Source organism: Saccopteryx leptura, chromosome X, assembly GCF_036850995.1.
Source record: "Saccopteryx leptura isolate mSacLep1 chromosome X, mSacLep1_pri_phased_curated, whole genome shotgun sequence".
Lineage (NCBI taxonomy): Eukaryota > Metazoa > Chordata > Mammalia > Chiroptera > Emballonuridae > Saccopteryx > Saccopteryx leptura.
Genome location: NC_089516.1, coordinates 10,761,775 through 10,775,781, shown reverse-complemented (window position 1 = coordinate 10,775,781; position 14,007 = coordinate 10,761,775). Strand labels below are relative to the sequence as shown.

General features: G+C 43.9%; 1 protein-coding gene across 4 annotated transcripts in view; it reads right to left on the bottom strand.

Annotated features, from left to right (window-relative positions):
* Positions 1–14,007, bottom strand: part of NHS (NHS actin remodeling regulator) — a 347,012-nt gene that overhangs the window by 94,479 nt on the left and 238,526 nt on the right. The window contains exon 1 of one of the 4 annotated variants that reach the window (XM_066356607.1): positions 7,622–7,707. The exons of the other annotated variants lie outside the window; for them this stretch is intronic. Within the exon in view, the coding sequence (XP_066212704.1) occupies positions 7,622–7,655 (34 nt within the window). The 5' untranslated portion in view covers positions 7,656–7,707. Of the gene's footprint in view, positions 1–7,621; positions 7,708–14,007 lie in introns of those variants that run through there. 4 annotated transcript variants of the gene reach the window in all.

Sequence of the window (14,007 nt, the reverse complement as noted above, 5' to 3'; positions counted from 1 at the left end):
TGATAAACAATGCTGGGTAATAAATATATCAGTTACAGGCAATCAGGTTAATTAGCAAGAAGTAGAATCATTATACGAATTGAATGAGAAAGTAAAAGGCCTTACCTACTCCTCTCCATTTTCTCAAGCCATAGGACACTGCTGGTTCTGTCCTTTGTCTCTCTTCTTAGCTTGCAGTGTCTTATTTTGATGGGAGCCATGTCTGGAGATTGGTTTTTACTCCTTCAAATCAAAACTAAGTTTCCTTCTACTTTGTATGACCTAAGCTGAGATAGTAGCATAGGCCACCACAAATCTTAACTCTTAACCTGGATAATAACTTAAAAATGCCACCCTCCATGTTTAGTTGGAGGCGATTATTTTTAAACCCTTGCAGGCAGAGTAACCTGATGGTAAAAAGCCCGGGTTTGGGAATCAGACTGAACTGGATCCAAGTCCTGGCTCTGCAACATCTGAGCTATATAATCTTAGGCAAGTTATGTATGTAAATACTCTAAGCCTTATTTTCCTCATCTATGGAATGAACGTAATAATTGTGCAGTGTCAACTATTAGAGATCAATTAGCATATTCTGCTGAGCACATAATAAGGGGTCATTAAATGACTTTTAATGTTAACATCTTGGTTTTTCCCTAGTCACGGGGCCAGATCTTCTCAGCTCGCAAGGCCAATAGACAAGCCCCTCTCAAACACATTCTATTAATTATTTATGATGCAAAAGTACTTAGCTTTTTGTCTTAACTCTAAAAGTTTAGAAGAAATTAGTTTTATTGCTTTCTTCCAGAAACACTTTTCCTATGTGGCTTGAATGAAACCACTGGAGGATAAACAGATTGGAAGAAAAAACATACCTTGAGTGAATATTTTTTGAAGTTGCTAAAATAAGATGTGGAAAACAAAGACCTAAGAGAAATGCTAACATAAGCTATTAGTTTTATATTTACATCTTCACTCAAATAGCCACCCACTATTTGAAATTATAAACGAGTGGGTAAAATGTTTTATTGGGAAATGGAGTAGGTTAAAAACATCTTTTGATACTTGGTTGAGTCTGACTTCATTTGCCAGAGGTGAACTGACCTTAACCAAAGTATGCCAAGATATGAAAGGTGAGGGTCAGCCTCAGAAAAAGTGGGGTAAGATTAGAAGGGAAAGGGTTTTAATTACCTGTGCTGATAGCACCATTTTCCTGCGAAGCCCCTGAAGGTTTTGTTCATACACTTCCAACACCAATTCCTAATGATGATGATGATGATGATGATGACGACGACGACGATGATAATGATAATAACAACAGCAAACAGTCAGCCTCACCATGTGCCAAGCACTGTGCTATGTACTTTACTTTCATTACATCATTCAATCTTCACCACAAGCCTATGAGAGTTTCCATAAGAAATAGCAGCTTAGAGAGGTATAACCCCAGAATGTCTCCCTTGGCTAACAAAGTCCTACCAACCCATCAAAGTCTAGCTCAAATCTCACCTCCTTCATGAAGCTTCTTTCCCTTTCCCTTTTCTCCTCTTCCATCCCCCATTCACCTTTTCTTTTCTTTTTTCTTCTTCTTCTTTTCCAGGCAAGAGGAGGGGAGATAGAGACACAGATTCCAGCATGTTCCCTGACCAGGATCCACCTAGCAACCCGTCTGGTGCCTACACTCTGCCCATCTGGGGCCATGCTAGCAACTGAGCTATTTTTAGCCTGAAGTGGAGGCTCCACAGAGCCATCTTCATTGCCAGGGGCCGATGTGCTCAAACTAGAGCAACTATTTCTTTGATCATTTTAAAGCTAGTTGGTTTTTTTTGTTTGTTTGTTTGTTTTTTAGTAGACACACCTGGAGACATAGTCACACACAGGTTTGGTTTGACTCTTCTTCCTCTGAGTGCTGCTTTGGTCTCTGAATGTGGCTGCATTTCTTTAAAAGTAGGGGGAATCTTCGGTTTTGCAGAATGTAGGCAGATTCTGTCCCTACAGAATCTGATTCAGACCTAGACATCTATTAAATTGCAATGAATTGGATTTTTGCCCTTACCAAGTTTTAGATTTCATAGTTATTTTCTGCTTGATACTTTGGACCAAGGGCAGAGAAATGTCACTGTCCTATAGAGAGCTCCAGCCACAAGGATGTTGTGGAAAAGAAAAGGAAGTCATTTTTTTATCATTCAACTCAAAAGTTTCCCTTCTTACATGAATCAAGGGTATATCTTATCTCCCAGTTATTTCTTCCGAATCCATCAGTGGCTAGGCCTGCCACTGTCCTATAAAAGGAGAGTAGACAAAGAGAAGCAGAATGCAATTTGGTGGCAAAGAACATTTTTTCCTCGGCAGGAAATGGAGTGACTTTTAGCTTATCTGCTGTCACCTTGTTAATGTGATCATTGTTCTTCAAAATAAAATCTTCTCTTTTTATCCATGATGTCTTTCTTGTAAAAAAAAAATTTTTAAAGAAGCAAGTAAATGCCAACAGAGAAAAATAAAAGGCCAATTAATCAAGAGAAGCTATAAATCAACTTCTTCAAGGAAAAGCACTTGATACACAATTATCTTAATTTTCCCAGGCGGCCATTTTCTTTGCTTTCCAAAGTAGGCGTGGAAAGTACTAGAAACCCGTGGCCCTTGTCATCACTCCTGACTTTCAGAGCAGGAGCTACAACAGTCTGTGACTGTTGGAATGAGTAATTTATCACTCATTTAAGCAAAGGGCTCTGTGGTTGTTGATGTGTGCCCCTGGCCTGTTCTCAAGCACATCTTTATTTTCAAATTAATCATCCAGCTCTAACTTTCTGGAGGAGGTTTCTAGGGATAAAATCTTAGATGGAAGACGGAGCCTAGTTGTTAATGGCCAAATGCCATCCATGGCAAGCAGAACAAAAAAACAAGGCAGTTAGGGAAGAGTAAGGCCCTCTTTGCTCTGTTGTGGGGTGGGGCAAGAAGGAAGTAAAGATAACATTCCTGGGAGGCCTCAAAGCTGAGGAAACATTTGCATTTTTTACCCTTATTGGAGTTTGACATTTGGCCTCTGGATGCTGAAGAGCCAGTTTGGGGGGTGGGGAGAAAAGAGAGATGGGAAGATTTAGGAGATCAGTTGTGAGAGGATACGGCTGAGATTAATTCCCTTCTGCATCTACTTTCTGCCATTTCAGGAGCCAGTGGTTGTCACCACACTCAAGGTCCATGACATATAGCCACATGCAATGCTAGCATCCTTCAGGAGAGTGGGCTTTCTCAGTACTCCTGCTGACCCCGAAAAAAGCACCCAGGAGGGAGGGAGCCACGTTATTCAACAGAATATTCAGAAGCATGACTAGGCTTCAGGGAAGACTAGAAGATTCTTCCTTAAACATAGACAAGTAACTTCCACCTAAATTTACATAGAGAGGGCTTATGCAGGATAGAGAGAATGTGGAAAACAGACTGCAGTTGCTGATCACTTCCTGCAGTCTTATTCCTTCCTAATCTTACCTCCTCTTCTGCCTCCCCACACCACCAGAAGGAGAGAAGGCAAGAATCAACCCAGAGCCAATAGGCTTAATTTTCTGCAAAATTGTGGCTGTTTAAAATATTTCCTTTGGTTTTAGAGACCAGGTACCTTTTGTTTGTTTGTTTGTTTGTTTGTTTGTTTGTTTGTTTTGAGGATCATCAAAGTGAGCTCATTCTATTGTATTCTAAAAAATAAAACAAAATACAATACCCTCTCCAAAATAAAACCAGAAACAAAAATACACCTAAAATTTGATACACTTTAACCTATTTACCTTAACAGAGTTAGTTCAGAAGTCCCTTCCTTTATCGGCCTTAGCTAAGCCACTCCATGAGGAAGAGTAGGTCCCTCTTTCCTGTGGATAGGCCGTTAGGTAAGCAGTCTTTTGGGTGCTCATGAGTCAGTATCTTCCTGACTCAGAAGTCCTCAGGGGCAGAACTGTGTCTTAGTTCTATTTGACAGACAGAGCCCAACACTGAGATGTGGCTCCAAAAAGTTAAGCTCCTCCAATGCTCACTTCCTTCAAAGCTCATAACAGTCAGGGCCCTACAGAATGGGGAGCAACTCAGTTCGGTATCCAGGAAAGAGGCCAGGTCTGGGAGAGAGTAACTCAAATATTCTATTGAGGAACAATTCCACAAGAGACAGAGACTAAGAAACTTCGGAGGAATTTCTCAATGGCGAGTTCTTGTGTTGTGCCGAGTTTCTTTCTGGCTCACTTCAGCATGTTCAATTCAGTGTAACATTTGGCTGCATGCCCTCCCCTAGGCACACTGCTGGTATTTTCATGTCCCATCTGCCAGTGCCTCTGGAGGACATTAGGATAAGTGGGTTGATCCAGAAAGGACACCCACTGTCCTGGCCCTCTGCCTAAGACATGCAAATGGAGAGCAGCTTCCCAGCCACAGAGCTTTCGCCTGTTCCAAAGGCGTATTATTTTAAATATGATTATTATCCAGAGCTACTAAAGAATGAGCAGCTACTAGGTGCACTATTCTAAGTCCTTTGCCTGCATTCTTTCATTTTGTTCTAAAGTAAAGTATACACAAGGCAGATACTATCAACTTCATTTTAGAAATGAGGAAGTTACAATCCTGCAACTCTCCCAAAGACACACAACTGATCAATGGTAGAGTAAGGATTCAAACCCAGATCTGACAGACACCAAAGTCCATTTTCCCCACACCATGTTGTCTCTTCAAAACCCTTCTAGAGGATGAAATCTGTAACAATAAGCCCACATAGTAAAACCTGCAGAAATTACCAAGGCTGTCCTCTGAGGTAAATTTATAGTTCTCAATTTTCTTATTTATTTTTTAAACTAAGCATTCAATTTAAGAAATAGGAAAAAAAAACAAGTTAAAATCTTGAGTAAATGAATATAAAACCAGAAAAATTAAAAATGGAAAACACCAATAAAACAGACTGTGTCATAAGATGGTGGCAACCTACATCTTGATCCCTCTGAATGTGGCGTTCCCAGGAATGAACTAAGGAACCTGAGCTGACAGTCATACTGATAGGAGTGCTTTGCTTTGGGGAAATAGGAATGCCCAGAGGTCTGGGCATGTATAGCAGTGGCTGTTGGGTCCCCCAGCCCCTAACTACGGGTTGGCATAAGGGTGTGGGCCTCAGAGTTCACCTAATAGGCTCCAGTGGTTCTCAGCCCTGTCCAAGCCAGCAGGACAGCCTTGCAGGCTGGATGCAACAGGAGCCTGGACCCTGAGACCTATGCTCCATTTTCCCCGAAGAGCACATTATCCCATTTATGTCTGCCCAGCTATAGTCCATCAGTTTTAAGACCTAACATGGTCAGCATGTGGCCACGCCTGCCTCTGAGTTGGGGAGATCTGGCAGGGGATAAGGAGGAATAAAAGCACAGGGTTTGATTTTCCCCTGAATTATTCCTATGCTTATAAGGCAATCATATCAAACAATTGTTTCACGGCTTTAAATCTCGTAAATGAAACTCCCTTTGAGACTCCAGTTTGAAAAATAGTGAAGATCAGAGTAACTACATTGTTTATGTAGTAAACACACACCCAAAACTATAACATTTTTATAATGAAACCTGGTGTAATAAAATTTGTGTTGAGGCAAAAAGCAGTCATTTTCCCCTCGGCTTTTATTGTGCTGAATGCATTATCTGCCAAGTCCTACTTGGAGGTATCTTTGATTAAGGGCCTGGTCTCCCCACTTATATGCTGTCTAGAGTTGGCAGTAGGTGCCATGACCTTGTTGACACTGATGCCAGAAGATGGTCAAACTGCAAAGTGCCAGCAGCTCTGAGAAGCTTGAGCCCTCTGCATGGAGCACTGCAAGCCTCCCCTGCCCTCCCTGCCCTGCAGGCCAACCTATGCCTTGAACCCCCAGCTCTCCAAGGTAAACTGGGTCAAACTATTGGAAAGGCCCTCTCCCCATCGTTCTCCTCAGACTGGAAACTTCTGCAGGACACCTATATCTTTGGTGCTCCCTCCTATTACTTAGTCCTCTGGGCCCAATGAATACTACCTGGCTGTTGGACACTCCTCTGAATCCACTGAAACTTATGAAAATGTGTGGACTTGGGTCCTTAATGGTCTCTCTTAGTTCCTTGAAGAAGTTGGGGGTTAGTGTGTGAGAAGAGTTCTCACTTCTTACCTAAGTCCGTGATTTTCAACTGTGGCTGCACATTAGAATCTACCTGGGAAGCTTTTGTTAAAAATGTACTCCAACTTGGGTCTATCCCCAGAGATTCTGAGTTACTTGGTCTGAAGTGTAGCTACACATCAAATAAGGGTTATTCATCATAAGTATATTTGAAACTAGTGATTGGATTTGAAGAACTGAACCCTCAGATTTGGAAATTGCAATGCCCTGGAGAAACTGGCAGAGATTCTGTGGTACCCACCAGAAGCTGCTCGGTCTACAAGCATGTTTCCTTTCCCTCTTAAAGGATCTCAGGGAACAAAACAGGAACAAGCCCTTGCCTCCCCGTCACCACACCTGGAAAAGCAACTCAGAGAGTATGTTCTGAGATGGCAGGGCAGAGCAACACTTTCATGGAGCAGGGCTGCACACTACCATACTGGGAGTGGTCAGGCCAACATGTGGCGCTTGGAGCCCGGCCCGGCCACGCATCAGTCTCCACAGAAACTGTGCAGGCAAATGAGCCATAAGATGGGTTAGCTGGGACAAGGAGAGCAGCAACTGCCAACCTCTGCATGCTCCTCATGCTTGGGGATAGGGGTGGCGTGGAGTCTATAAAAGGAATATAAGAAAGGTACTGTCTCTGACATTTAGGAGTCTGAGTTCAAATGGAAGGACTAACTAACCCCAAGGCAAGACAAATATTGCAAATAGTTCAACAGTGTTCAAACAGTGTTTGATTGTGTGGCCAACCTTCCATGATAAAGGAATATCATGAGGAAGGGTTTGAAGGACTTAAGATGTCAAGACAGACCCCCAAATGGTTTGAGGCCAGTTAAGGTCAAAGAGACACTAGATATTGGGAAACCTGGGTCTAGGGATTACCAAGTCAGGGTTGTTTTGAGCCATAGAGAGATCAAAGAAATCTCTCTGTGCAATCTCATGGTGAGGGTAGGATTCTAAGGGATTCCAAGAAGACAGGAGGGGGTGGGACGGGAGGAGAAGAAAGGGACAAGCAAGAGGAACAATTCGGGGCAGGAGGCAGGCCTGAACCTTCAGCGGCCTCTTCCCAGCAGCCCCAGGGAATCCTACCCTGGAAGCCCAACTTGGGCTACCTTCTGGGCTCTCTTGGAAGACATGCAAATGTCACAGTAGCAGAGGAAGAGGGATAAAGTCTTGTTCTCTTTCTTAAGGAGTCTAACACCTAACACTTCAGAAGGAGCAAAGTTGTAAAAAAAAAAAAAAAAAAAAAAGGCCAGTCAGTATAAAGAACCCAAAGCCCCAAAGCTTAGCACTGCTTACCCCAAATGTCAAGGTCAACCTTGAGATCAGGCACAGCCTCCCTTGCTTATGTCTGTTCCTGTGCAAGGGCTCACTTTCTTCAAAAAACATACTTCTCTGTCCCCCCAGAATAGAAAGCGGCTGCAGCTCAAGCCCCTCTCCATTAGGCCTTGCCTCCCCCAGATCCCCTCCCCCTTTGTCTTGCCAGGAAATGCTGCAAACCCCAAATACCTGCATTCTTGGGCATGCAGCAGGCGAGAGGCATGCTTGGATTCCAGCTCTGTTTCTTAAGGACAGGCCTTTTCTTTTATCCAAAGCCCTCTTGGAGTCCCCGAGAGCTGAAAGCTGATCTGCTTAAGTCAGCAGGCAGAGCAGGAAGGCGGGAGGGCGAGAGAGGGCAACCTTCTGCAAGGAGGGTGGCAGATTTTCACACAACATCTGCTCTGCCTCCGGGACTCCCCCCTGGAGGGGGAGATGGTCTCACCCAAGTGCTGGGCCAGCCGCTAATCCCTCTGGGGTTCAATTGAATGGCAAATCAGGACTCCAGTGTAGCCTGGGACACACCCTGTCTCCAGAGGAGGAGCTTAGTACTTTCCTTTTCCAGCCCTGGAGCAGTTTAGAATGCAGTGGTACTTTTTTAAAGCCTCCCTGCTCCAACTGCAATAGGCTAGGGATCAGCCATCACCGGGGAGCTTGTCAGAAATGCAGGCTCTCAGGCCCCATCAGCTTGAGAAGCTCTGCCAAGCACCACGTGGCTATGGAAACCATTAGCAAGATGCCAGAGCAAGAAGCTGGACAAATATTAAAACCCAGGGAGCCACAGCAGCCCAGCCCCTGTGCCAAATGTCCAGTCATGAGAAGGAATACGTCCCATCCCATCGCCTCATGGCTGAGCCACTTTGCCACCCATTCTTGTCACCAGGCTGGTTCACTTGGCTGTGAAATTTTACGTAGGTGTGAGGGTGAACTGTTTAACAGGTCTGCAAATGTTTGCACACGCACTGAAACGATGGGGGTGGGGTTACAATTGGGAGTTTTTCTTTGCAGGTTGCAGATCAATTTCTGATCCTTTCTTACCCTAATACACATACCACCTGTATCAACATGTTTGATTCTGGCGATGCCAATAACAACAGTAATAGTACATGCAAGAACCTTTAAGACCCTTCACAAACATCCACCATCCGGGAGCTTACTCAGATCGTCCTCTTGGCAAGAAAGGGGAAATTTAGGGACTTCTATAGCTTTTCTCTAATAGCTTTTATGTCATCATGGCACATGCTTCACCTCCCACCAGAACCCAGAAACTGAATCCATATGCAAAAGCTGGATGCGGAGACAGAGGGAAAGAAGCGAAAGTAAAGGAAAATTGGAGAAGAGCATTTGTTTTGCCATCCAAAGAGAACATTGAAATAACAAATAGACTTGCTTTCTTCTGATAGTCACCCGGTCTCTCCTGAGGGGCATCAGTTCCCTGTATTGGATGCTTCTGTTCCTTAATCATGTGCAGCAGAGCCGGAATAGGTGACTTCATTTCTGAAGAGGAACTGAACCTGAACGGCACTGAGGTTCTGAGACACCTTAAGAGAAACCAAATCAACAGAAAGTCTGGCTAGAACCTCCAGGAAGTGACCTAGACAGAACCTTCAGTCTTCTGAGCAATGTTAGTGGCATCAGTGGATGGCATGCCCATTGCCTGAAATACTGTAAATTGCAGTGCTCCTGCTAACATTCCCCTCCCATTAGCAGAGGGTCAGGGCCCTGCCTGAGGGGGAAAATCAAAGGACTGGAGGGGAGGTGGAGGGATAGCCAGCAAGAGATGCAGAGAGAGAAAGCAAAGAGGGTGGCCCTGGGCTTTACTGGGATTTTTGTGGCCTCTTAAAAGCAATCATGGTGGGCTCTTGAGTAGAAAATCAAGCTAAAGCAGTATTTAAAAAACTTCTTCAGATCCCTAGTTATTCATTCCTCAAACAACAATCACTCATAAAAAGACTCTCATGAATGGGAGGAAATGATGCCATTGTTTCATTTTCTATGGGAAGTTGTAATAGTTTTTAAAAGGTTAATCTCCTTCTCGGTCCTGTTTTTTCCCTTCCAGTGACCCCAAGCTGAAAAGGAAAAATATTTGCACTTGGTGTTTAAAAACCACAGTGAATTAGCTTTTGTTGTTCATGGCAAAGCCACTATTTAGCTGCCCAGAATCAAACCAGATGTCAGGGAAGAAAAAAGGCCCCGCATCCTGTGAGCTTGCCTTTCACCTTTGCAGAAGGGCCGAGGGGAAGGCTTGAAGGAGAAGACAAAATGGAGGCAGTTTGATCAACAACCTAACGTGTGGTTTTGATGTAACTGCTGGTTAGGTCCTTGTAGGGTGCTGTGTGCGGAACTAGAAATGAACAGCTCCGGGACCCTGGATGGACAGTGCCTCTGTACTTCTAGAGTTTATTTTGTGGACACTAGGCCAACAGCACTATCCCCATCGGTGGTAGAAACCAAGGGGAGCAACGGAGAATGGAAAAAAGAATTAGGAGACAGAAAAAAAACACACAAAGAGATCAGCAGGACTTACTGGTACACTAAATCTATCAGAGAAGAAAAAAAGAAAGAAAAAGAAACCCTAAAGGAAAAATAATATATTTTCTTTCTGCAGCCTTCCAGGAGAGTATGAGGAGTAGTTTCTTATTCAGTCTTGTTTTTCTTTAGCACACCACCCACTACAATTCACAGCTTAAATTAGGGAAAAAAAGAGTTCCCACAGGCCTAGTCTATTTCTCACTGTTTCCTAAATCTACAGCATAAGAAAGCAGGAAGTCGTCTCTACAACTGGAATGCTTTTTATCCACTCAACCAATATTTACTAAGCCCCTACTCTGGTGAGATCTTTGGGTGTTCCCAGAAGGCCTTGGGTACTATTCCTGCCCATGAGAAGTTTACCGCCTATTGGAGAAGACAGCCATGTTCATAACAACACTGTAACAGCGATAGGTACCAGTTTTCAAATTGTAATGATGTGAAAAAAATAGTGATGTGCCAGTGACTGTTTTCTATATAAAATCTTTTCTTTTGTATTTTTCTGAAGTGAGAAGCAGGGTTGAGGGGGTAGGGGGTAGACAGACAAACTCCCTCATGTGCTTGACCAAGATCCACCCAGTATGCCCACCGGGGGCGATGCTTGGACCCTCTGGGGCGTTGCTCTGCTGCAATCGGAGCCATTCTAGCACCTGAGGCGGAGGACATGGAGCCATTCTCAGGACCTGGGCCAACTTTGCTCCAATGGAGCCTTGGCTGTGGGAGGAGAAGAAAGAGACAGAGAGGAGGGAGGCGGGGAAGGGTGGAGAAGCAGGTGGGCGCTTCTCCTATGTGCCCTGACGGGGAATCGAACCCAGGACTTCCACATACCAGGCTGATGCTCTACTGCTGAGCCAATCAGCCAGGGCCTCTATATAGAACCTTATTTAATCTTTATAATAACTCTGTGCAGTAAGTTTTATTATTCCCATTTTCAGATGAAGAAACTGAGGCCAAGAGAGTTTGAGGAACTTGACGAAGATCACACAGCTATTAAGTTAGCAGGAGTTTTGTTTTATCACTGGTGAAGTCCACACGCCTAGACTAGTGCCTGGCACATAGTAAGTGCTTGATAAATATTTCCTGAATGAAGAAAGCCGCCAGGGTACAAGAAAGGGTTTTCTGGAGCACTGGGGAGGTTAGGTTAACACTTCTGAGCATGGAGACTGGGAAGTATTAATGAAATTATAACTTTGATCAAATATCCCTTCTTGGAATGCTCCATAGCAACTCAATGGCTCAAAAAGACCCTCTCGTTTCCCAACCAGACAAACCTTTACATTTCAGAACACACACACACACACACACACACACACACACACACAAATGTAAAGATACAATTTGCTTAAAAAACTCTGAAAGTCAGCACAATATGCTGGACTTCAACAAAATTTCTAGAGAACTATGGATTCTTTTACTTAAATCTCTGCTTCTTACTGTCTTTGGCTTATTCCTGAACTTGATCAATGAATATTTCTGAAAAAATCTAAGGAAGGAAATAAAGACAATGAGCTAGAGTGAGCAGTTCCCATTGGTCAAAGGACTGATTGCATTAAAATGACCACGGGTTCACTTAGGAAAACTACAGTATTGCAGGTCCCACTCCAGACCTACCGGATCAGGATCTCCGGATGTAGGGCTGGGGATTTGTTTTTAAAGCTGCCCAGGTAATTCTGATGTGTAGATAGGTTTGGGACTGTTATCAAATGCCCCTCTCCCCCAATTCCCTCTTAGGTTGGATTCCTGAGAAGCAAAGTGGAAGATGGGGATTCTTATACACGTGATGTATGGAGGGGTTGCTCTCAGTAGAAAGGGCAGAAGGAAGGCAGGATGCAGCAGAGGAACGAGCTAAGTAAAGATGTGCCTCAGCTGGAGAGTTGGTCCAGCCTGATCCCACAGGGAGCTCTGAAGTACAAATTGTACCACAGAGCCGGTTTCACCTTGAGGCAAGAGGTTTGGCAGGGCCAGCATTTGGCAGACAGCAATTCTCTAGGGAAGAAGCAGTCAGCATTCACAGCAGCTGGAGCAAGGGTACACAGCTGGTAAAGGAGATATAGGCAGGGCACCAACAGCATCCACTACTAACTCCAACCTGCAAGGCTGTAGTCAAGTCGGCCTCAGTATTTTGTAGTTTTGCTCTCCACTAAAGTCTATACCCTCTTCACTGACTCGGCCTGAGTTTACCTTAGAAAGAAGGGCCTTGGAGAAGAGTTTAACCTGTCGGAAGGTTTTCGTTATCTCCTATGGTCCTTTTGGTGACCAGGGCCAATAAGCTGGCACACCAGATTCCCAATGCATCTGCTGGGGTTATCATTTGCAAGCTAAATTGTGCCAGGAATTGGCCCAAAGTCAGAGTCCCAGAACTATTCTTGTGAGTTTCAGCCGTATTCACTCATACGCTCCATAACAAGTGACTCAGGAAATCTGGCCGCCAGGAGATCCAGACCTTCTTTCTTCTCCCTTGACAAATCAAGATGCAGGCCACTGAACTTCCTTTGGCTCATTCTCAATGACTACGAAATAGGTCAAATCACTTTGGAGACTGGCCAAAAGCTAATTTCGTATTCACCACTGACCTGTTTTATTTCTCTGGCATTTCAGGAAAAAAGTTGAGTGAACGCCTTTTCTCCTTGTTTGTTCAAGTCCCTATCCCCTGGAGCAAATATTTCAGCTCAGGCCACTTTGATTTATTCAGATATTGCTACTTGTCCGTGGATTGCTACCCAAGCTTACTTGCTGCCCATATGTGTATATATATGAAAAATTAAAGGCCCAGCAGGCCCTGGCTTGGTGTTGGCTTGCCCCACAGCTGTTCTAGCCTCCACCAGGATTAATGCCAGCGTCTGTTGAAGCGGTTCTTACCACATGGTCAAGAAATGGTGAGTGTCAATGCAAAAGTAAACCCCAGTTCCCCATCTGTCAGTTGCTTTTCATCAGGAGATAAGCCAAGTACAGTTCAGGTAGTACAGCACCCTGCTGCAGAGCTCACGGCTACTCAGTCTCTGCTCTCGTGACAGAGGTGTCACCGTTTTGCTTTCTTATATGAGAGCAGAGACACAGGAAAGGAAGCAGAAAAGGGTGTGAGGAGTGAGGAGTGCTGAAAGAAAGAGAATGGTATGCTTTCCTTTTGTTGCTTATTCAAATCTAAAAGGAAGCTCAATACTTCTAACCAGTCGAAGTCTGGAGCTAAAAAAATAAAAGATCCAGGACTAGCTCCACTGTCTCTCCGGAAGTTGTACTGTGCTAATGCTTTTATTTCATTGTAAGATGTCAATGCCCCTCTGTCTCACCTCCAATTTCATTGTCTGTTTTGTTTTGAGACGTTCGGTTGTTGCTTTTCCTTTCCCTTCATATACTGAAAAATATCTGCAGATGAGTCTGCCTGGCAATCTGGCCCTACCATATGAACAGAAGTTTTGATACTTAATAGAGTTCTCCTCACTCTTTCCACTAAATCTGAAGCCAGCATGTAATGGTAGTTCCTCATGGTAATAATATACCATATAATAATGATCACATTAATATTCTATTTATTAAGCAGATAGTTCTTGAGCACCTACTATGTGTCAGGCATTGTTTTAAATGTTCTGTATGTGCTATTTTGGTTAATTCTCACAATTCTATGAAGTAGATACTAGTATTACATTCATTTTACAGATCAGGAAACGGAGGTGCAAAGAGGTTAAATAATTTGCCTAAGGCATTGGAGGTGGTAAATGGTACAGCCTGGACTTCTAACCACTATGCTAGGTTACCCCAGAAATATAGATGAGAGAAATCATTAACATGCCTCAGAAAACACAGCCTCACCATTTCCCACCATTCACATTCCAATCTCAAGTCAACAATAAGGACGACCAGGATTGAAATCCTAGCTACCCACAGGAAATATCTGTCACTTGCTTTGCTGACTGTTTCAGGAGAAACATTCATGTGGCTCTGGAGGGGTGTGTGTGTGTGTGTATGTGTGTGTGTGTGTGTGTGTGTGTGAGAGAGAGAGAGAGAGAGAGAGAGAGAGAGAGAGAGAACACAGAACCTATGTGTGTGTGTGC